The sequence below is a fragment of the Anabrus simplex genome, chromosome 4 (assembly GCF_040414725.1).
Source record: "Anabrus simplex isolate iqAnaSimp1 chromosome 4, ASM4041472v1, whole genome shotgun sequence".
Classification (NCBI taxonomy): Eukaryota; Metazoa; Arthropoda; class Insecta; order Orthoptera; family Tettigoniidae; genus Anabrus; species Anabrus simplex.
In genome coordinates, this window is record NC_090268.1 from 358,857,098 (window position 1) to 358,880,089 (window position 22,992).

The 22,992-nt window shown below is 40.5% G+C and overlaps 1 protein-coding gene across 1 annotated transcript in view; it reads left to right on the plus strand.

Moving 5' to 3' along the window:
- The window catches only part of nolo (no long nerve cord), a 556,440-nt gene that overhangs the window by 84,703 nt on the left and 448,745 nt on the right, over window positions 1-22,992 (plus strand). The window contains exons 4-6 of the mRNA XM_068227411.1: window positions 805-949; window positions 6,487-6,616; window positions 16,441-16,543. Coding sequence (XP_068083512.1) covers window positions 805-949; window positions 6,487-6,616; window positions 16,441-16,543 — 378 coding nt within the window. The remainder of the gene's footprint in view (window positions 1-804; window positions 950-6,486; window positions 6,617-16,440; window positions 16,544-22,992) is intronic.

The following is a 22,992-nucleotide window of genomic DNA, read 5'->3' on the forward strand; positions in this document are numbered from 1 at the left end:
ATATGATACCCAACATAACTACCGATTATATTTCTTTAAATCTTTTGAATTTTAAATCGAGAAGATATTCTAGAAATTGCAGATAAAATATTGCTCCTTGTTACCTTCTTGGAACCTTTTTTTTCTTTACGACAATACGGACACAATAATTATATAACGTTGTCTCATTTCTATGCTCACCACCATTGAATGTATCACAGCGTAGTCAATACTGAGAAATATATGTTAAGATATATTTTTAAATATCGTTTTTGAATAGAAATACGCTGTATAATGTTTAAAGGAAACTAGAGAAAGTGTGTGACTTCTTTTCACTGTATACACTCGCACTTATTATTTGTTTTTAATATTATATGATGTATGTATGAACATAATAGGCTCCAAAACTCAGTTTCTAAACAATGCATTTGCATTGTTGTTAAGAGAATAAGTCTGAAACACAGTAGTGGCATTCACATTTCTTAAATTTGTTTTATGTATGCAAATAATGTTATTAATAAGTTATATATTAGATAGAGTGATATCTTACTTCAGAATTAAAATAAATTACAAATTTATAATACAACTGTAATATCAGGCAAAAGAACGTAAACAACTCGTAAGATAATCAACGAATTTAGAATCACTTTTAGTAAAACTGATATTTTCTGTTCTATTATAAATACAGTTAAAATAAAATAAAACTGAGCTGTTCTTGTATATATGACACGGCAGTAAGATGTCTGGATGACACTGGTAATACGGTGAGTCTAGCAAGGTGGCCTAGAGAGTTGGAATGTGTTCTGTAGTTTGCGAGTGTTACAGCGTGTGGGATGCGACTTACGTATCGGCTCCTACAAGAAGGTGGACTCTTGCGGTGTCTGTGGTGGCGACGGTTCATCGTGCGCCCAGCCGCTCTACCACTGGGAGGAGACTCCACTGTCACTCTGCTCGGCTACTTGTGGAGGAGGTGGGTATCATATCTGTCTACTTACGAATATAAGAGAAACATAACTACTGTTTAATATTATACATCCATAATTAAATGTTAAAAGAATGCGATATCCAAGCAAGTAATCAGTATGAAACTGATTTATATAACCACCACAAAAATCCTTCATGCAAGCAACTCAATGTTGAAAACATCCTAGGGATATGCGCTATGAATTTTAGGCAAATAAAATATAATAAAGTATGAGAATATATTATTTATTTATTCCTAAAAATTACAATCCATTTCTTAATCATCGTTATCTGGTCGATTAGATTATCAGTTTGCCTTTTTCTACCACTACGAGCGCTAATGTGAGTCAATGCAGAGTTTCAGTTAAACGCTTATAACTACATTCGTTGTGGACATTTTTCAAAAAATCGAAAAACCCCTAAGGGTATTGAACCAAGGAACATATTACAGAGATAATTATGTAAACAAGTTCATTTAGCTAGGATGTGAATAAAAAAGGAGTAAACAAACAAGCGACTTTAGGCTGTTTTTCCGGAACTGCCAGAAATGATTTTCAAATTATTTTTGAAACCTTTCTGGGCCCTTTATCCCTTAAACTTTCTAAACAATTGAGGAAATTGCTTAATTTTACATTTTTTGAAGTATGGGGACACCTACTTTGACGGATAAGAAATGTTTTCAAAATTAAAAATTAGGCCTTTTCTGATCAGTTTTGATTTTGAAAGCAGGGCTATTCGGGACACTGTGATGTAAAATTATGTAACCGCACATGAGCGACAGAGTAACTTGACCGCACATTTCATAGCGTATTGTATTACACCACATCCTTCACAATGTATCTACATCACAAAGTTACTGATTATGTCCTGTTTAAAGAAAATATAACACATCATAATGTAACAAGTTTGTTAGTGCTTTAACATAAAGGAGGATATTTCAACAACTTTATTATGCTCTGTGCATAACCTTATCCAGGTTATTTCAAGAAGAGATCCAAGCATAGAAGAAAAAATACACAGTTCGATGCAATACTTCATAAAACTTCTGTTCCCTTTAACATTTCATGGCTCACTATATATCATAGCTTGCTCCATGTACTTCTAAAGACACCCAGTTACATTGCATAATACATAATACCAAATACATGTATACCATAAAAACGTAAACAATGTAAATCACAAATAATTCCAACATATTACACATAATCTTACATCTTTTTAACATATTGCCTTCCACAGAATCTATATTTTTGTTATATTTCTTTGTGATCAATTTAGAGTCCGGATTAATAGGTGCTGATAGGTTAGAATGCAAACTTACTTAAGCCAGTAACAAGTATACCCTACACTGTGCAACGGTTATGCTATGAGACTTGCATAGAAATTAGGGGTACAGCCTATAGAACTCCCTGAATTTATGCTACTCTTCCTACATTATGGTACAACGGGTTGCATGACACCTCCTACAAACTAAATTACTTTGCATTCTAACCTATTACCACCTACAAATCCGAGGTGTAGTGATAATGGATACAATATTATATAATACAACTTGTGTGACGTGAAATGTTTTGCACTCATGTAAGTCAACTACTCTGCTAATGCTTCGTTCTTAAATATTTTCACTCATGTAAAAATAGTCCAACTTTAATCATAAGTTGCATAAATAACATAAATGAACACAATGCGTATTAAATTGCAAACATATTTATGTTATCAGCCCGGAGGTTGGCTGGATCCTAAAACAGCACGACTGAACGTTATGTGTAGGGTTGCCAGGATTTTGAAATGCCAATAAGGGACAGGTCACGTTGACACGACATAACGACATTTACTGAAGAAAACACCAGGAAAGAATTTAGTGTACGATAATTACACTGTAGACACAAACTTTATTATAGTATTTTTCTGGCTCATTTTCAACATAAAAGGTTTAGACCCCGTATTTTTCTTCACTTTTAGCATTTTTTTCAATACTAACGAATCTCTCTCAATCAAGTCATGAAATTTCTGACAACAATGATGAAAATTAAGTGAGAGTTGAATTTCTGTGGACTCTTTATTACAGTTGCTGAACATCTATTCCTTTCATCATTCCATTTGTTTTTAGAATTCACAAAACTCTTTCAACATATGCATTAGAAACAGGTGTTCTTATAACATAAGTATATTTGGAACAGGATATACATCCACTTTAGAGAAAGAATTCACCCGTAGTGTACAATCGCTAGATGAGTAATAATGATCCGAAATGCAGGATCGGTAAATGCTCTTGCAAATAGATCATTTTAAGCATGTTAGAAGTGAGTTCTCTAAATATAAAAAACTGGTGTCCCGTATGCTGTTAAAACGGGACAGTAGTTCAGACCCTCAAATACGGGAAATCCCGTATAATATGGGAGATCAGGCAACCCTAGTTATTTGTTTATATAAAAAGCAAAACCTACAGCAAAGCTACAGTGAGACGTATTAAGCAAGATGAAAATTGTTGTAGTTTGTTATTGTTTTCCTCACTGGGCCAGAAAGTGTTGCAGGATGACTCTGATCCCGTAACACCTTTCATAACATGCAGATGCAAATTTCGTGCATTGCTCAGCACCACTCATAGAATGCGTCGACAGCTTCCATATGTCAAAACCATAAATGAGACTTCAGTAAAAGCTACATTCTGCTCCGATCTGTGTTAAGAGACGGATTTCAACATATTAAGTATATCAAGAAATAGCAACGGATGAAAATACAAACGTAGGTTATTCAAAATTACGTATGATCAAGATGAACAGTCTCTATCCTCAGAACTTATATGTACATTCCTCAGTTGTAACCTCTTTGGTGTGGATTGCTAGTCTTGTATAGGTGTGTCTCATTGTGTAATTCCTCCTTCCATTCGTCCGACATCATTGCTGAAGTTGCAAAGGCGTCTTGCTCTATTTTTGTTGCTTTCTGCTCGCTTTCTTGTAACTCAGTGGCAACGGCCAGCGAATTTCTCAGGCTGTGGATAAACATGATGTCTCTATGGTGAGGTAGGCCTAGTCGGATATCACCAAGTGATATACAAAATGAGAGACAGACAAAGAGATTGCTATATCAACAGTCACTTAAAATCTACAGACTTGTTTATTCACTTTTTTTTTTTTTTTTTTTGCTAGTTGCTTTACGTCGCACCGACACAGATAGGTCTTATGGCGACGATGGGACAGGAAATAGCTAGGAGTGGGAAGGAAGCGGCCGTGGCCTTAATTAAGGTACAGCCCCAGCATTTGCCTGGTGTGAAAATGGGAAACCACGGAAAACCATTTTCAGGGCTGCCGATAGTGGGGTTCGAACCTACTATCTCCCGAATACTGAATACTGGCCGCAATTAAGCGACTGCAGCTATCGAGCTCGGTTATTCACTTTCAGAGAAGTAAACAACTCTCCACGAATCTCGTGAGGTAGAGCATTAAAAGTCCTAAATTCGGAAACAAATGAATACTTTTACATAAAATAAACTCCCTGAGGCCAAGACCAATTTATTTCCAGCTCCATGGCTAAATGGTTAGCGTGCTGACCTTTGGTCACTGGGGTCACGTGTTCGATTCCCGGCCGGGTCGGGGATTTTAACTTCGTCTGGTTAATTTATCCGGCTCGGGAGCTAGGTGTTAGTGTTCGTCTTAAAATATATAAGTTAAATTCACCGAAGTCAATTCATCATCAATAATCAGAAACATAAGAAATTGTCAATTAATAATGAATAATCAGAAACATACAAAAATTGTAGCTGGCTAAATGGTCGTTAAGACTGAAAGACAAAATTTTTAAAAAAACAATTGATCAAGTACAGCGATTAGCTTTAATTAGAAGAGAAGTTGCAGCGCACCAGGAAAAATCTAAGGCAATAACAAGTGAGAAGTATCCCCGGTATGTACATATTCCATCACATGTGAGACTCAAATATCTAAGGAATTTTCTTCCCAAATACTCCATTTCTTAACAAATTCTCAGAATTAGTCAAAACATCCAAATTATTGGAGCTGTCTGTATGGTTACAACCGAAAGAATAACTCCCTCCAGGTTATGATTGTGAATAAAAAAACCTAGAAAAACCAGAACGAGCTTTGAACAGGAGTGGGAATATGCAGAGGTAGTCTTCAGGAATGTGGATATCTGTGTGATAAAGATATTGCAATATGTACATGTGGAGAAATCCAGACTATCAGCCTTCGTACTCAATTCGGTTTGGCTCCGGTAACCTGCACCCTGGAAGATTGGCCTATGGTGCAAATGAGGCTCTGAAAGTAGCGCCTTACTAGGTCGACACAGTGTAATTCAGTGTGTCACTCTTACGACGGATTTCTTAAACTCTGCGTTAAATTTTACTTATCAAATGTTAACTAAAAATGTATATTAATTTAACACTTCGGTTAAAAGTGCCCTCTGAGTTAGCCGTGCGGTTAGGAGCGCGCGGCTGTGAGCTTGTATGCGAGAGATAGTGGGTTCGAATCCCACGGTCGGAAGCCCAGAAGATGGTTTTCCGTGGTTTCCCATTTTCATACCAGGCAAATGCTGGGGCTGTACCATAATTAAGGCCACGGACGCTTCCTTCCAACTCCTAGACCTTTCCTATCCCATCGTCGCCATAAGACCTATCTCTGTCGGTGCGACGTAAAGCCAATAGCAGAAGAAACAGTGTCCTGTATCACGAGCATCTTCTTCTTCTTCTTCTTCCTCTTTATCTGTTTACCTTCTAGGGTCGGTTTTCCCTCGGACTCAGCGAGGGATCCCACTCTACCGCCTCAAGAGCAGTGTCCTGGAGCTTCAGACTCTGGGTCGGAGGACACAACTGGGCAGGATGACCAATACCTCGCCCAGGCGGCCTCACCTGCTATGCTGAATAGGGGGCTTGAAGAAGTATGAGAAGATTGGAAGGGATAGACAAGGAAGAGGGAAGGAAGCGGCCGTGGCCTTAAGTTAGTTACCATTTGGCTGGAGGAGAAGTGGGAAACCACGGGAAACCACTACCAGGATGGCTGAGGGGGGAATCGAACCCACCTCTACTCAGTTGACCTCCCGAGGCTGAGTCGACCGCGTTGCAGCCCTCGTACCACTTTTCAAATTTCGTGGCAGAGCCGGGAATCGAACCCGGGTCTTCGGGGGTGGCAGCTAATCACACTAACCACTACACCACAGAGATGAACATGGGCAGTAAACGAGGGGAGAATATTCATTTACTGTTGTAGTGTTCTGCGTCTCCAAAGAAAGACTGTTTTAAGTGTAAGCACTCTGCCATTTACTGCCTGCGTCTAGTGCATAAAATCTCCATTTTGCGTAGCCTATTAGATTTTCAGGACGCTAGGAGACGAGTGTCTCTCAGTGTCAGTGCTTCTGTGTTCGCATCGTATTGCATCCTGTCTTATATTTAACTGTGCAAGCGAATTAAAGTTTGTTAAATTTGGTTTCTCAGTCTTTCATACTTTTCAAGTTAGTTTTACCAAATATGGTGAACCTAAACGTGGAATTTAGGCTCATAATATTAACTGTAAAATGTTGTTTATCTTGTTACAGGCCGTAGAATGTCCAGAGCTGTTTGCAAGAATCGACTAACAGGAGCTGAAGTTGAAGAGCAACTTTGTAACGCCTCCCAGAAGCCCGATCGCAAGGTGACTGAGTGCAACACTCAGCCTTGTCCACCCAGGTAAGCAACCAGCAACACATTTAGTATTTCAGTGCAGCACCTGATAGCACACGTTATTAAAGAATTAATTGTTCAGTTTAATAAATCGACTGGTGTCTAGCTTCGTAGATATCTGTGTACATTGATGAATATTTGAATCTTCTTACGCCATTAAGACCATTACACCGCTCTTTTAACAATGGCAACAAAAAACTTTCACTTCCATAAAACTGTTGTTCAAATCTTCCAAGTTTATGAATTTGAAATATTCTGTTACAACATATAAAGAAATGTATTTTTCAGCTGGATTTAATCAAAAAACTCATTCAATGTAAGCTATTAGCCCACCTGGTGGCCATGATCTTTATGGTCTGCCACCGTGGTTTGATGGTTCGAGCTCTCTTACTGCAAAATGTTTCACCATCAGAATGTTCACCAGCTGGGTGGGAGATGTGGTGGTATACAATTTATAATCGCTTGATTGAGTGCCAAAAACCTGGATTCAGTTTCAAACCTCTCCACAATGTCCGTAGTGGTGGTGGTGATTATTGTTTTAAGAGGAAATACAACTAGGCAACCATCCTCTATATAACACTGATCAGAGGGCAAAATGGAAGGGATACGACACTTCGAAAAATGAAGGTATCGGTTAAAGGAAGACAAGGGCCAAGAACGGCTTGAAAATGAAAGACTCCCTAGCCCTCGGAAACCTAATAGCGTCGAGGTCGGAAAAGAACAAGAGTTGACCAAGGAAGATCTGACAGGATAGATGAAAGTGAGGAGCCTGGCACAAGTAAGTAGAACGAATGTCAGGAACTCAGCTAAGAGCCCCGTGGTCGCCAGCCCACGCTCCAAAGTTCAGAGCCCCTGGGGCCCATTTTAGTCGCCTCTTACGACAGGCAGAGGATATCGTGGGTGTTATTCTACCGTCCATATGGAGTGGGGTATTTGACACTGTCGGTGGTGATGTATCCGTCAGATGGAGACGTTAAGCCTTCAGCAGACACCTTGGTGGTATACGACGGGAGTATATTGTGTGCCAACACCGTGTTTCACCCTCTCCCTCATTATCAACATCGCCACACGTCCAGACGCACAGGTCGCCGGTAGGTGTGAACTATAATGCCCTGCACCAGGCCTCTCCAGAAGGAACACTACAGCATAATTTTAATGGCTATTCTGTATTCAAGAACGCAAACGAAGGTAATATCTCCTGCGCTGTATAATGCCTACTATACTTCATATTCATGGATATTACGCTAAGCTGAGGCTGTTCTGAAAAATGTACTCAATATTCAGTTGCACTTCTCATGCCTCATATGTATTGTCATCACTGTGGCTCCATTATTCCATTTGTGGTAGAATTGAAGTACTTGCTAGTCCTCCTTAAATTCCTTTTGCTCTTCGATAATTCTGCCCATTCGATTTTCGGTATTCTTGCCGCCTTCAGCGCATCATTACATCTGCTTTCTAGCCTGCTATGTTCTGGTCTGCTATATCTTCTTCCCTCTCAGTTCTCTAAACTATTTTGATCAATCGCTCTTCACGTACTACCATTTTATAGCCAGCACTCCTTAATCTGGGCCTTGCCATTTCATCGCGTACTACCATTTTATAGCCAGCACTCCTTAATCTGGGCCTTGCCATTTCTTCGCGTACTACCATTTTATAGCCAGCACTCCTTAATCTGGGCCTTGCCATTTCATCGCGTACTACCATTTTATAGTCAGCTCTCCTTAATCTGGGCTTTACCATTTCTTCACGTACTACCATTTTATATCCAGCTCTCCTTAATCTGGGCTTTGCCATTTCTTCGCGTACTACCCTCAGCCTCCACCTCATTTCAGTCACTCTGACCCCATCAGACCCTTTTTCTATTTAAGCCTTTTAAGAGGTTATGTTCAGTCACCTAAATATTCCCCTCATCAAATATGGTGAGACATGATATGTCCAGTTCATATTGACATATTCGGTACACAATTTTCTTACGAGCTTTGAGTTCATTCCAGGATTTTAACGATATTCTGTTGATCCATTTTACTCCAAACCATGCCCTGCTATTCTTATTATTATTAGAAGAAGAATATGGTCTCACATTTCAAGGGTTTTCGAGAGGGAGATGGAAGGTAACTTCCGCAGATGGTCTTTTCGAAAGAACGAAGTAAAGGAAATAAGCAACCGAATGAAGGAATACTGGAGGAACATCAAAGCCAATTGAGGAAGAAGATGAAAGAACATATAGAATACCCTTAAACTGTTAGTTGCGGTTCCAAGGCGACACAGATAGAAATGAATTATTATTATTATTATTATTATTATTATTATTATTATTATTATTATTATTATTATTATTATTATTATTATTATTATTATTATTATTATTATTATTATTTCCGCCTCTGTGGTGTAGTTGTTAGTGTGATTAGCTGCCACCCCCGGAGGCCCGGGTTCGATTCCCGGCTCTGCCACGAAATTTGAAAAGTGGTACGAGGGCTGGAACGGGGTCCACTCAGCCTCGGGACGTCAACCGAGTAGAGGTGGGTTCGATTCCCACCTCAGCCATCCTGGAAGTGGTTTTCTGTGGTTTCCCACTTCTCCTCCAGGCAAATGCCGGGATAGTACATAACTTAAGGCCACGGCCGCTTCCTTTCCTCCTCCTTGTCTATCCATTCCAATCTTCCCAGGGCCGATGACCTAGATGTTAGGCCCCTTTAAACAACAAGCATCAAGCCAATCTTCCCATCCCCCACCAAGGCCCCTGTTCAGCATAGAAGGTGAGGCCATGCCATGCCATCCCCGTGTTCGATGCATTGAGCCGTAGGCTCAATGCGAGAACTTTTTAGCCCGTCGACCGATACCGGTCTTGAGCGCTATGTCTTTAATATTTAATCCCATGGCTGTAAGATTGCTGGTGAATGGGGTTAGGGTGAGAATCTAGACAATCTTTGGCCAGAGTATGGCCGGGCGCGTGAGCGCTGTGTTACATAGTTATTTGTACAGTAGTGGTGCTAGGCACGTAGAAGAGAAAGTAAAATGCGCTAGGTGCGCGGAGAAGTTTACTTTACGAGTACCAGCGGTCTCTTGTGTTTGAGGCCGCGAGTATCGTAGGAGCCTAGATTGTGAATAAGAGGGTTACCACTTAGTGGGGCCTTCCTGTAGATTGTCTTGGCTAGGTTTATCATTCTCACCCTAACAGTGTCTATCTGACACAGGTCGTGGAGGTGGGTGATACGTGTATACCGATCGCAACCCGTAATAAGCCGCAGGGCCCGGTTCTGAACGGACTGCAGCCTACTCAGGTGGCAATCAGCGGCCACGCCCCATATAGGACAGGCATACTCGAGTAGCGGCCTAACCATCGTCGTGTACAGGAGGAGCCTGTTTTGTGGTGTGGGGCCGCCTGGGCGAGGTACAGATAATTCTCCCCAGTTGTCTGGCCCGACCCAATGTCTCACGCTCCAGGACACTGCCCGTGAGGCGGTAGAGGTGGCATCCCTTGCGGAGTCCGAGGGGAAAACCAACCCTGGAGGGTAAGCAGATTAAAAAATAGGAGAGGAGATTATTATTATTGGCAGCTTCGATCCTGGCTCAGTCCGGTGGTACTTAAAAGTGCTCAAATACGACAGCCTCGTGTCGGAAGAGATACTGGCACGTAAAAGAACTCCTTTGGGACTAAATTCCGGCACCTCTGCGTCTCCGAAGACCGTAAAAGTAGTTAGTGGGACGTAAAGGAAATAACAATATATAACATAATAATAATAATAATAATAATAATAATAATAATAATAATAATAATAATAATTTGATGCGTAAGATGTATGAGACAGGAGAAGTCCCATCCGATTTTCGGCAGAATGTTGTTATACCTATTCCCAAGAAAGCCGGTGCTTTCAGGTGTGAAAACGATCGACCCATTAGTTTAGTATCTAATGCCTGCAAAATTTTAACACGTATTGTTTACAGAAGAATGGAAAAACAAGTTGAAGCTGAGTTGTGAGAAGATCAATTTGCCTTCAGAAGAAACGTAGGAACAAGTGAAGCAATCCTGACTTTACGTCTGATCTTAGAGAATCGAATCAAGAAGGACAAACCCACGTACATGGCATTCGTGGATCTAGAAAAGGCATTCGATAATGTTGATTGGACCAAGCTATTTAAGATTCTGAAGGCGATTGGGATCAGATACCGAGAATGAAGAATTATCTACAATCTGTATAAAAATCAGTCTGCAATGATAAGAATCGAGGGCCTTGAAAAAGAAGCAGCAATCCAGAAAGCAGTGAGGAAAGGCTGCAGTTTGTCCCCCCTCCTTTTTAATATTTACATAGAACAGGCAGTAAAGAAAATCAAAGAGGAATTTGGAGAGGAGATCACAATCAAAGGAGAGGGAATCAAAACCTTGAGATTTGCCGATGATATTGTTTTATCTGAGACTACAGAAGATCTCGAGAAGCTGCTGAATGGTATGGACGAAGTCTGGGGTAAGGAGTACAAGATGAAAATAAATAAGTCTAAAACAAAAGTAATGGAGTGCAGTCGAACGAAGGCAGGTGATGCAGGAAATATTAAATTAGGAAATGAAGTCTTAAAGGAAGTAGATGAATATTGTTACTTCGGTAGTAAAAAACTAACGATGGCAGAAGTAAGGAGAACATAAATGCAGATTAGCACAAGCAAGGAAGAGCTTTCTTCAGAAAATAAATTTGCTCACTTCAAACATTGATATAGGAATTAGAAAGATGTTTTTGAAGACCTTCGTGTGGAGCGTGGCATTGTATGGAAGTGAAACATAGGACGACGATAACTAGCTCAGAAAGAAAGTGAATAGAAGCTTTTGAAATGTGGTGTTAGAGAAGAATGCTGAAGGCGAGATGGATAGATCGAATTGGCGAGAGGAGATAAATTTGGCTAAATCTGACGAGAAGAAGAGATATAATGATAGCACACATCTTAAGACACCCAGGACTTTTTCAGTTGGTTTTTGAAGGAAGTGTAGGTGGTAAAAACGGTAGGGGTAGACCAAGGTATGAATATGACAAGCAGATTAGAGCAGATGTAGGATGCAGTAGTTACGTAGAAATGAAAAGGTTAGCACAGGATAGGGTGGCATGGAGGGCTGCATCAAACCAGTCTATGGACTAATGACTCAAACACAACAATAATAATGTTTTCGACGTCATTTCAATTCCATTAAATTTTCAAATCCACAATGGTGCCGAAGAATTTTCTCGAAGTCAGATTTGTCAAAACAGACTTAATGTCCATCGTCCTCAAATGAGATCCAAACCTTTATTTTGAGAATAGAAGGCCAGTCACTAATCGACTGCGCGACTGGTGTGGTCGGTTAGAGTTGAAGTGTTATCTCCTTTTATTTTCTCCCATGAACAAGAAACACCACGACCATTTCATATGAGGACTGTCTGGTATTTAGCACCTGACAATGAACGTGCTTTAGACAGACGCATTCGCTCACATCTGGCGTAGCGCGGGCCGATCGACCGGAGGCACCTCATTAAATCCCACGTGTCCTCGTCGTCATATCTTCTGTTCGATCAGATTTTTATGAAGGCAGACACAAGTTGACTCATCTCATCCTGATGAGATGGAAAATTGCGTTATTCCCTTTTGAATGCTAACAAAGTTGCCAAGCCAACGGCTCGGTAATGAGCCTGCAGATAGCTAACGCGGAGCACGTACGGGCAGGCTAGCGGACAAGGTTTTAAATCACGAACCATTTGTCGGCAAACACGATCAGGATAACAGACGATGAACAAACCCTTGTTTAGCCAAGTAATTACTTTAATGTATTGTCCATTTTCAATATCAAAGTATGGGAACGAGTCTGTAATTAACTAGGTAGAATTCTGACGCAGTCCGCCTCTGTGGTGTAGTGGTTAGTATGATTAGCTGCCACTCCCCGGAGGCCCGGGTTCGATTCCCGGCTCTGCCACGAACTTTTAAAAGTGGTACGAGGGCTGGAACGGGGTCCACTCAGCCTCGGGAAGTCGGGAGGACTTAAGGCCACTGCCGCTTCCTTCCCTCTTCCTTGACTACCCCTTGCAATCTTCCCATCCCCCCGCAAAGCCCTGTTTAGCATAGCAGGTGAGGCCGCCTGGACGAGGTACTGGTCATCCTCCTCAGTTGTATCCCTCGACTCAGAGTCTGTAACTCCAGGACACTGCCCTTGAGGCGGTTGAGGTGGGATCCCTCGCTGAGTCAGAGGCAAAAGCCGACCTAAAGGGTAAACAGATAACGAAGAAGAATTATGACGCAAACCTGTCACCGGCTAGCTTTCACTTCAAGGTAAGTGTGGGAGAAGAAATAATGCTTCCCTTTTGGGGTGAAACGTATTATAAATCGATGTGAATGTGGGGAACCTATGGCAAGGGGCGATGAAATGAAATTGTGTATAGGCCTACTAAATATTCCTTTATAACTCGTAAAGTGTAAGAAATACGCCATTCGAAAGAAGAATATTAAAAGAGTTAAATAAATAGTCATATTGGAATTGATGACTTCATCATACAAAAGAAAATGGCCCCCCCAGATACAGGTATAAAATCACGCGCACCGGGCGAGCTGGCCTTGCGGTTAGGGGCGCGCAGCTGTGAGCTTGCATCCGGGAGATAGTGGGTTCGAACCCCACTGTCGGCAGCCCTGAAGATGGTTTTCCGTGGTTTCCGATTTTCACACCGGGCAAATGCTGGGGCTGTACCTTAGTGAAGGCCACAGCCGATTCCTTCCCATTCCTAGGTCTTTCCTATCCCATCGTCGCCATAAGACCTATCTGTGTCGGTGCGACGTAAAGCAAATAAAATTAATTTCGACGTAAAACTACAGACCAATCATCTACGGAATGATGAGGTGTTTGAGCTATTGTAGACCTTGCTTAATTACACATGTAAGGAATAAGTTATTCTGTCCTAAGAACTGTGTTAGACAAAACTATTTTTTTAGGAAATATAAACCACCATGGGCTTGCATGACACATCATGAAAATGAAGTTACTCTAATTACCCAAAATTACATGTTTTGTTTTCATAAATGAATCATAAACGTCAGTTTGTCCTCTTTATTTGTGAACTACTGTAGTTTACAGGTTCCATACAGATTTACACACAGGTCGTGAAAGATCTCTCCGTAACCTAGGTCCTCTTCTTTTTCTTTTTCTACCACATTTCCCACATATGTGGAGTCGCGGGTGCGAACTGCGTCGCACATGTGGATTTGGCCGTGTTTTACGTCCGGATGCCCTTCCTGACGCCAACCCTATATGGAGGGATGCAATCGCTATTGCGTGTTCCTGTGGTGGTTGGTAGTGTGGTGTGTTGTCTGAATATGAAGAGGAGAGTGTTGGGACATACACAAAGACCCAGTCCCTGAGCCAGAAGAATAAATCAGAAGCGATTAAAATCTCCGATATGGCCGGAAATCAAAACCGGGACCTTCTGAAGTGAAGGGCAGTACGCTGACCATTCAGCCAACGAGTCTCTCCGTAATCTCGGTACTGAGCAGAATATAGTGGTTAGCTCTATGCTTTGTTGCCTCTGCCCCTGACACTTATTTTCACTGTGAGAGGAGGGAACACAAACAAACTGCAAGGCCATGTGCCACTTTAGTGAATGTTTGAAGGAGTAAAGACATTATCATTTCAAGTCACAATAAATCAGAAAGTACTGAAAACAAGTGTGAACAATCTCCACAACCATGAAGGAATTATCATTTTAACTAACAAATGAATATTGAATGCTTACCACTGGCTGTGTTAACCTGAATAATAACTGTGTTCATATTTCTATACAAAGGCAAAACCCACTTTCAGCCAACAATCAGTTTTTGGCGGTATAGTGAGGTAGATTAGCTTACAGTCATAAATTTCACCACACGCCGATCAATGATTGACCATTTCACTTAATATTTCATCCCATTAATATTATTTCGCAACAACCATACCCGAACTATCAGCTGGACTTTCCCAATTACTAGGCCGGAGCGTGCAGAACGTGTCAGTGACGTATCGCACAGTGTCTCTGATAGTCTCGTTACCATTCCCGAACTTAGTTTCATCCTCTGCTGTGCCACTCATCGATCTAGATCTGGCCAACATTCGAGAAATAATTTGGTGTTTCTCTTCTGTATCTGTGTTCACTTCAGTACTAATAGTCATAAAAAGTTTCACTTTACTTTCAATAGGTCACTTTTTAGACAAGGTACATTTACACAAAAGAATCTGCCTAGTCAAGGTACTTACGGAGTTCGCGATTCACCTGGAAGGGCATGGGTTTGATTCACAGTCAGGAATTCGAAAAATTTAGAAGCGAGGTTTCCATTTCAGTAAAGGTACATGACGTTGAGGTTCATTCAGCCTAAACCAACATTCATTACGAGGATATTTTCTCGGGGCAAAGGCGGGTGGGCACAGAGATAATCGCTCTATCCCACAAAGTGCCGGAATTAAGAACAGTAGAAGCCTTAACCTTCCACTCCTCCAAGTGCCTTCATAACCTGTAGGGAGATGACTTTGAAGTTTACTGGTACACAAATATTTGCACAGCACTTCGTTACTTTCATGGTACTCACAAGTTAGTACATACAGTCGAACCTTTCTTCCGCGGGCAGCATCGGTTCCATGGAAGAATGTCCATATACAGAGGTGTCCGCTGAATAAAGGAGTCCGTTGGGGCATGTTCGACTGTATTCGATGCATGTTCTGTACCACTAACAATACAATATATATTATCTCTTGCTGATCTATGTTTAATAGTAACAACCTTAAGTATTTGGCATTTCTTAATTATATAAAAACAATTTCGTTTGGCTATTACTAGCCTCGTGTAGCCCTTGTTAGGCAGGGCCTCTGATGAGTGCGGCCGGTGTTTGCCGTGTGTCGGAGAGTCCGTGTAGTGTGTAATATCCGTCTCCTTGGTAGAATATTTAGCGTATTGGCCTTTGGTTCAGAAGGTTTTGGGTTCAAATCCCGGCTGGGATGGGATTTTAACCCCGCCTGTTGCCATTCCTTGATGGATGCAGTGTAGCTTCCACCGAAGTCCCAGTCTCATCCATGGCTGTGACAATATGGAAGCTGCTGGGGTACGGGTAGTGCAGAGTAATGAACAGTGTGTCTGAGTGTTATGAAAAGTGTTTCTCATATGATCAGTCGTGCTGCAATAGCACTTTCTGGCCCAGTAAGGAAAGCAATGGCAAACTCCCCGCCTTGCCTAGTACCCCTCATATGGGTTCTGCCGTTGGTTTTTGTGGTTTTCCTATAACTGCATAACCTGTAGTGGTGCTATTTGAGGATCCAACCAGCCTCTGGGCTGATGACCGAACAGACAGAGTTCATTCCTCTGGTTGGGGTACTGCATGTTTGTGTTCACTTCATCTGCACATAATACGCCGCATTACCAACCACCACAGAAACACGCAATTGTGATGAAGTCCTATACTGTATAAGGTTGGCGTCAGAAAGGGCATCCTCCCGTAAAACTGGGCCAGATCTACTGTATATTAAATTTTAAACTCCAATAAATTGTAAGAAAGGCCAGGAAGAGAAGTTCTGTAACATGTGGCATGTGTGAGCTCACGAATGTTGGAGGTAGCATAAATACCCAGTCCTGAAGCCAAGAAAATTTACTGCTCCCGATTAAAATCCCACAACCCGGTCAGAAATCTATCCCGAACCCTGAGCCGTAAAGTTTGAGAAGCTGTCCAGTCAGAGTCAGAGACTAGCACTGATAACATAGTCTAACAATACATTATTAGTCGTGTTTGCTAAGAGTTATCCTACATGTATGTAATTTACATAAAAATGTGTTTGTTAAAAATTGGTCTATGTTGTTCGACAGGTGGGTGACGGATGAATGGGGACCGTGCTCGGTCAGTTGTGGGGGAGGCTCCAGGTTCCGACATGTCTTCTGTGCAGAGGATGACAACGGCACCAGAAACAAGGTAGGATTATAATAACAATAAACAGTATATCTTTCCTTTCCTTTTCTTTTCATTTCTTTTCTTTTCTTTTCGCTTCGAGTCGGAAGCTGTTTGAGATTCTGAAGGTGATTTGGATCAGATACCGAGAAAGGAAAATTATCTACAATCTATACAAAAAATCAGTCAGCAGTGATAAGAATCGAGGGATTTTGAAAAAAGAGGCAGCGATCCAGAAAGGAGTGGGGCAAGGCTGCAGTTTGTCCCCTTCCCTTTTTAATGTTTACATAAAAGAGGCAATAAAGGAAATCAAAGAGGAATTTGGAACGGGCATCAAAGTTCAAGGAGAGGAAATCAAAACCCTAATATTTACCGATGACATCGTTATTTTATCTGAGTCTGCAAAAGATCTGGATAAATTGCTGAATGGTATGTACAGAGCCTTGGCGAAGGAATACAAGATAAAAATAAGTAAGTCCAAAACAACAGTAATGGAGTGCGGTCGAACAAAGCCAGGTGATGCAGGAAATATTAGATTACGAAGTGAAGTCTTAAAGGAAGTAGATGGCTGTTGTTACTTGAGTAGCAAACTAACTAATGATGGCAGAAGTAAGGAGGACATAAAATGCAGACTAGCACAAGCAAGAAAGGTCTTTCTTAAGAAAAGAAATTTGTTCACCTTGATCATTGATATAGGCATTAGAAAGATGTTTTTTGAAGACTTTCGTCTGGAGCGTGTCATTGTGTGGAAGTGAAACGTGGACGATAACTAGCTCAGAAAGAAAGAGATTAGAAGCTTTTGAAATGTGGTGTTTTAGAGGAATACTGAAGGTGAGATGGGTAGATAGGATCACGAATGAAGAGAGACTGAATCGAACTGGTGAGAGGAGATCGATTTGGCTAAATTTGACAAAAAGAAGAGATAGAATATAGGGCACATCTTATGACACCCAGGTCTTGTACAGTTGGTTTTTTAGGGAAGTGGAGGCGGTAAGAACGGTAGGGATAGACCAAGATACGAATATGACAAGCAGATTAGGGCAGATATAGGATGTAATAGTTATGTAGAAATGAAAGGATAGGGTGGCATGGAAAGCTGTATCAAACCAGTCTATGGACTGATGACTCGAACAACAACAACAACAACAACAACAACAACAATAACCGTTAAGTTATTATGTTAACTGTCAGTAAGCAATACGAAATGTTATGACTTCCAAATAACCCACTGTGCGTACGAGTCCTCTTTCCGGAATATATGCCTTATTAATGCTGAAATCATAGGCTAACTCCAGGACACTACATATCAAAGATTTTTTTAAAAATATATAACTTAGAATGCTGAGTACTTTCTTGTTGAGGCGTATCCTGAGTCATAAGCGCATGGCAGGTAAGGGGGGAAGCTATTAAGAGCTAGGAGAGTGATGTATACAGATCAGGCAAGATTGATGCAGGCGGGCGCTAGTCTAATGGAGTTAGAGCAGCGCCTCAAGACGAAGCCTTTATTGTGCAGGACGGTAATTAATCGACAACGTTCGTCGTGTTGGTTTACTCTTGCCGCGATCTGAATACTGGGTTGTTTGTCCTTCAACCTTCACTGTTATTGAGGGGCGTAATTACGTCGGAACAATACATGAACGCGATCAGAGCGGAGATAAACAAGGTGCCTTGGGAGAAAAACACTCACTTTATGAAGGAACTTCAGAGAGCAAAGAAAAAGTGATTAGATCAATAATGATAGTAGAAGATGGTGATGTGTTATCAGAACTTAAGACAACCAGAAAATGACTCTCACTTCATCTTAAATACTCGTAGTAAAGGGAGGTGCTCAGGGGTTCATGTTCGGCTATAGTTCCCTTTGTCACATCAGTGATTTCCACACGCATTTAAGTCTGATTTCCCTGACATGTGTATATAGGGTGAATCTGACCTTTTAGTACGATATAACTGATACTATCCCCTCTACAAAATAGAGTATTGAAATTCTTCCAGCTTAGGGTTCAATTGGATTTATAACTCCCAACATTTCACAACATTTTCAAGGTTCCGCTCGCTGTGAGGACCAGTAGTGGACTGAGCGTTCACGCTACATACTCTATAGCAGTATTAGATGCTCTCTGCGCGATCCAGAGTTCTAGTGTGCCGAATGGGTCGGCGCTGGTCGGTATGTGGTAGCAACCTGTCACCCATTAGTTGTTCTTTCCCCTTTCTGTTCTCTGCTCCTGCCACCATCAGCTATTTTACTTTTCTTGTTCTTAGTTCATGAATCCAAGCTCTGCTTACCCACTCAACTTTTTCCTTCCTGTTCAAATTGTTAGTTCATTTTTCGCTTTCTGTTTCCTTTACTATCACCATGACGCTAACTACGAAAACCTACGCTGTTATGATTATAATAGGCTATACAGATGATTACCGATTTGAGAAAAATGTGGTTTTCAAAGTCTTGAAAGTTTCGCTGTCAATAATGAGACATCTATACAATTATTAACCTTCCTAATACCAAGAATAAAAACACACACGGATTACCAAGCGGGATACAATTTTTTTCTTCAGTGTCTGAACTTTCCGTAAAAGCAAAACACGAGAATTGAATATATTTATTACTCGGATTATCTGTCTTTCATGTTTGCACATATATTTCAAAATGTGATGGTAGAACTTGTTTCCACCATACTTCTCCCACAAGTTGGGTTCTCATTCGCCCCTTAAATTCAGTAAACATGTTATTCAAGTACTCCCGAATGTTGTTTCAGATTTTGTGTCTGAATGTTCCTTACAAATAAAACACAAGTACTTGTTACACATCTTTCTCTATTTTCTGTCATCCTTTCTCACAAACAGTTTACAGTGTCCGATGCTTGATCTTGTTTACACCATTCCCATGATCTCCGCCACATGTTCAGCTCTCAGAAGTTCCTTCATTGCAGTCAGAGATCTTCATTTTCCTTATTCTGTCGTTCATATGTGATTTTATGGGTTCTTTACCCAACTCCATAAGGAACACACAGTAAAATAAACACTGTGCGAGCAAAGTACTTTACCAAGCTGGGTACAAACATACCCCACATCATTTTCAGATGCATAATTTTAAAAATGCTTCATTTTTACTTTTGTCCATATCATGATATTCAGCAATGTGTATTTAACAATAAGACCGTGTGTGAAAACCTACAAAAATGTTCATGCATATAATAATTTAAAAATGACAACTGAAGTACACTTATACCCTGCTTGGTATCCGGAAGGTTGGTGCAACCAGTGTACTTTGTCCTCATGGGGGAAGAGTTTATTCCCTGATATATATAACGAGCGTCGAAAACCAGTTATCTGACAATGCACTTCCTAACCACTGTTTTCCTTAAGAGTGGTCACATTTCTCAGCCACGTACGGATATGCAGTCCATCAGAATAATTGTCCTTTTGTTCATTTTCATATGCTTAGGTGTACAGGAAAATGAATCTTGCATACATTGTTGGAATGTATGCGTGACTCGCTCCTGCAGTATAATGTATATAAGGTCAGTTTTAATTTTCACCGGGCGAGTTGGCCGTGCGGTTAGAGGCGCGCAGCTGTGAGGTTGCATCCGGGAGATAGTGGGTTCGAACCCCACTGTTGGCAGCCCTGAGGATGGTTTTCCGTGGTTCCCCATTTTCACACCAGGAAAATGCTGGGGATGTACCTTAATTACGGCTACGGCCGCTTCCTTCCCACTTTTCCGTACGTGTCTGATTGTGAGAGGCGTGACCAGTCTTATGGTCAGGAAGTACATCGTCAGATACCCGGTTTTTCATACTCGTCACAGATGTATTGAGTCAATAGTGAGGACAACGACAGTAGCCAGTTTGATATAAGGATGTGAAACGTAGATTCATGGAAAGCGAGCGAGAAAGTTACAGGCTATAGAAATGTGCAACATTTAAAATTGGACCTAACTCCATAATAAAGGAATACAAGCAATGATGGTACATCTGTGGCGAACAAATCGATGATATAGGAATTCCTAAAGTACTAAACAAGTATCAGCCTATAAACCACGGGGAAGAAGAAGACCAGCCAAGAAAACGATGTTTGGAACAGGTATCTGCCAAATCTATCATCATGTTAAGGGGACAAATAAAGAGGTCAGACATAAGAGCTGAAAGACATTATGTAAAGTACAGAATGGCATGATTCGTTCAATCAAAAGGACATCTTCAGTTTCCTTAAATCGCAACCAAAGTTAAAAAGTCATATTGGTGATTACCTACAAGAGTTATATTCTTGACCGATTACAGCTTGTTAATGAGCTGGAAAAGGAAATCTTGTTGATGCCTCTTAGAAATGAATGTCCTAATGTGAGCTGTACGTTGCTTGAATATGTATGTTCCTGTTGCATTCCCATATTCATTCGCATCAAGTGTAATGGATAGCGAGGTTAGGTATCGTAAATTACATGCAACTCACCTCGATTAGAAGTGTACCAGAAGAGATTGCCCCCTCGGGAATGCCAGGATACAAATTTTTTAAACACATAGCCCTAATATCATGGTGAGTTGTGAATTTTCCTCTCTTTCAAAAATTCACTGACAGCAGTCAGGATCAAACCAGTGGTCTTGGTTAAAATGAAAAGTTGGGGCTCGCTAAGCACTCGATCACCAGGGTTGGAATAATAATAATAATAATAATAATAATAATAATAATAATAATAATAATAATAATAATAATAATAATAATAATAATAATATAGTAGGGTTCCGGCAACGCCATATTTCGTAAAATTCTACCTTTGCAGAGGTTTCTTTCTTTCCATAGCAGATAAATCATCTCTTCTTATTTTATTTCTCGAACTACACTTGTCGAGTGGTATGACTAGACACAGCAATTTTGGAACATATTGTATGTAATGCATAACAACCTTCCTAGCAACAAGTGACTTGTACAGCGAAATTCCTGCCTACCCTCAGGTAGCAGCGCTTGAAGGTGGGAAAACTCGCGTCAATTATTCATCTATTTTCTCTGGTCATCATATACTCGTTGGACTTCCCATCGGAAAATGGAAAGTAAAGATTGAAGGACATGCAGCATCTGCAGGAATTTCTTCCATTTTAAACTTTCTGTGGATTTAACTTGGCATGGCTTAGTGAATTGTTGTGCGGGAAAGTTTTCAATTTGAGCGCTGTGTTGTTTTACCAGCGAAAATATTGAGTGAGAAGAAGATGAAACAAAACAATGTGACATTGGAAATGTAACTGGAAGATTAATTATTTCATATAGGTGTAATTTGTTTTCTTATCTGTAAATGCATTGTTTTAGATTAGGCTTTATATTTTCTTTCGGCCTTTACATGTTACGAGCTTGCAATATTTTAATATAACCTGAAATGGATTTTATATACGGTAAATCTTTCACGAGTCTGTAAAACTTACCATATTCTCTGTTAATATTAGGTCGAGAGTGTGAAACTCTGCTATAATAATAATAATAATAATAATAATAATAATATGATGATGATGATGATGATGATGATGATGATATTTTTAATGTGGACGCTGAGGTGTTTTTCACAAACCTGTGGTCTGAGCGGTTCCTTTGAGTGCTGGTCTCTGACTACTGCGCCTCGAGTGCTGCAGGGAGATGGACGGCCAGACCGGGTCTCGGCTGATAAGGTAATTAATTCTCGGAGTGCATACGGCAGACACATATAGGTCATGTCTTCCAGAATAAAGTGCAGGTCTGAGGGGCTGGCCTTTGTGCAGGTACATACAATATAAGTTTTCTATTATGTATTGTATGAGGGCATAGCCATTACTTCAATCACGCTGTGCTCATCACCACGGGACTACGAGTTACGTTGCTGAGTTCACCATTAATTTTTAAAACCAGGATTTGTATGTTCATACACGTATTGACCACTCTGTTAATGCCGGGGTTGTTTTATTTTGGATTCTAAAGCATTCGATTATGGGTTCCCGTGTACTTTCTACCGTTCGCAATTTACCAACTTAGTTGGAATAATAATAATAATAATAATAATAATAATAATAATAATAATAATAATAATAATAATAATAATAATAATGAGAGTTTGTTGAGACAAAAATTCGGCATTACAACACAGTCATAAAACCAACAGTCCTTTACGCAAGTGAAACATTGTCACTTAACAGTAAACAAGAATTAGAAGAAATAAGAAAGCAAGAGAGGAAGATCATCAGGAAAATCCTAGGAGCAAGATATACCCAAGATGGTTACAGGCTACAATCAATCAAAACAACAGAAAAAGTTTCAAACATTGAAATTGACATTAAGAAAAGACGAATGAAATTCTTTGGACACCTCACAAGATTACCAGAAAATCGACTGTCAAAAAGAATATTAAATTATGTTAGCTCACTTGAGAATTCAACACCTTGGCTGGACGAACTTCGAAAGGACCTCAAAAACGCAAACATATGTACAACAGACATTTTAGAAAGAGACACCTTCAGACACA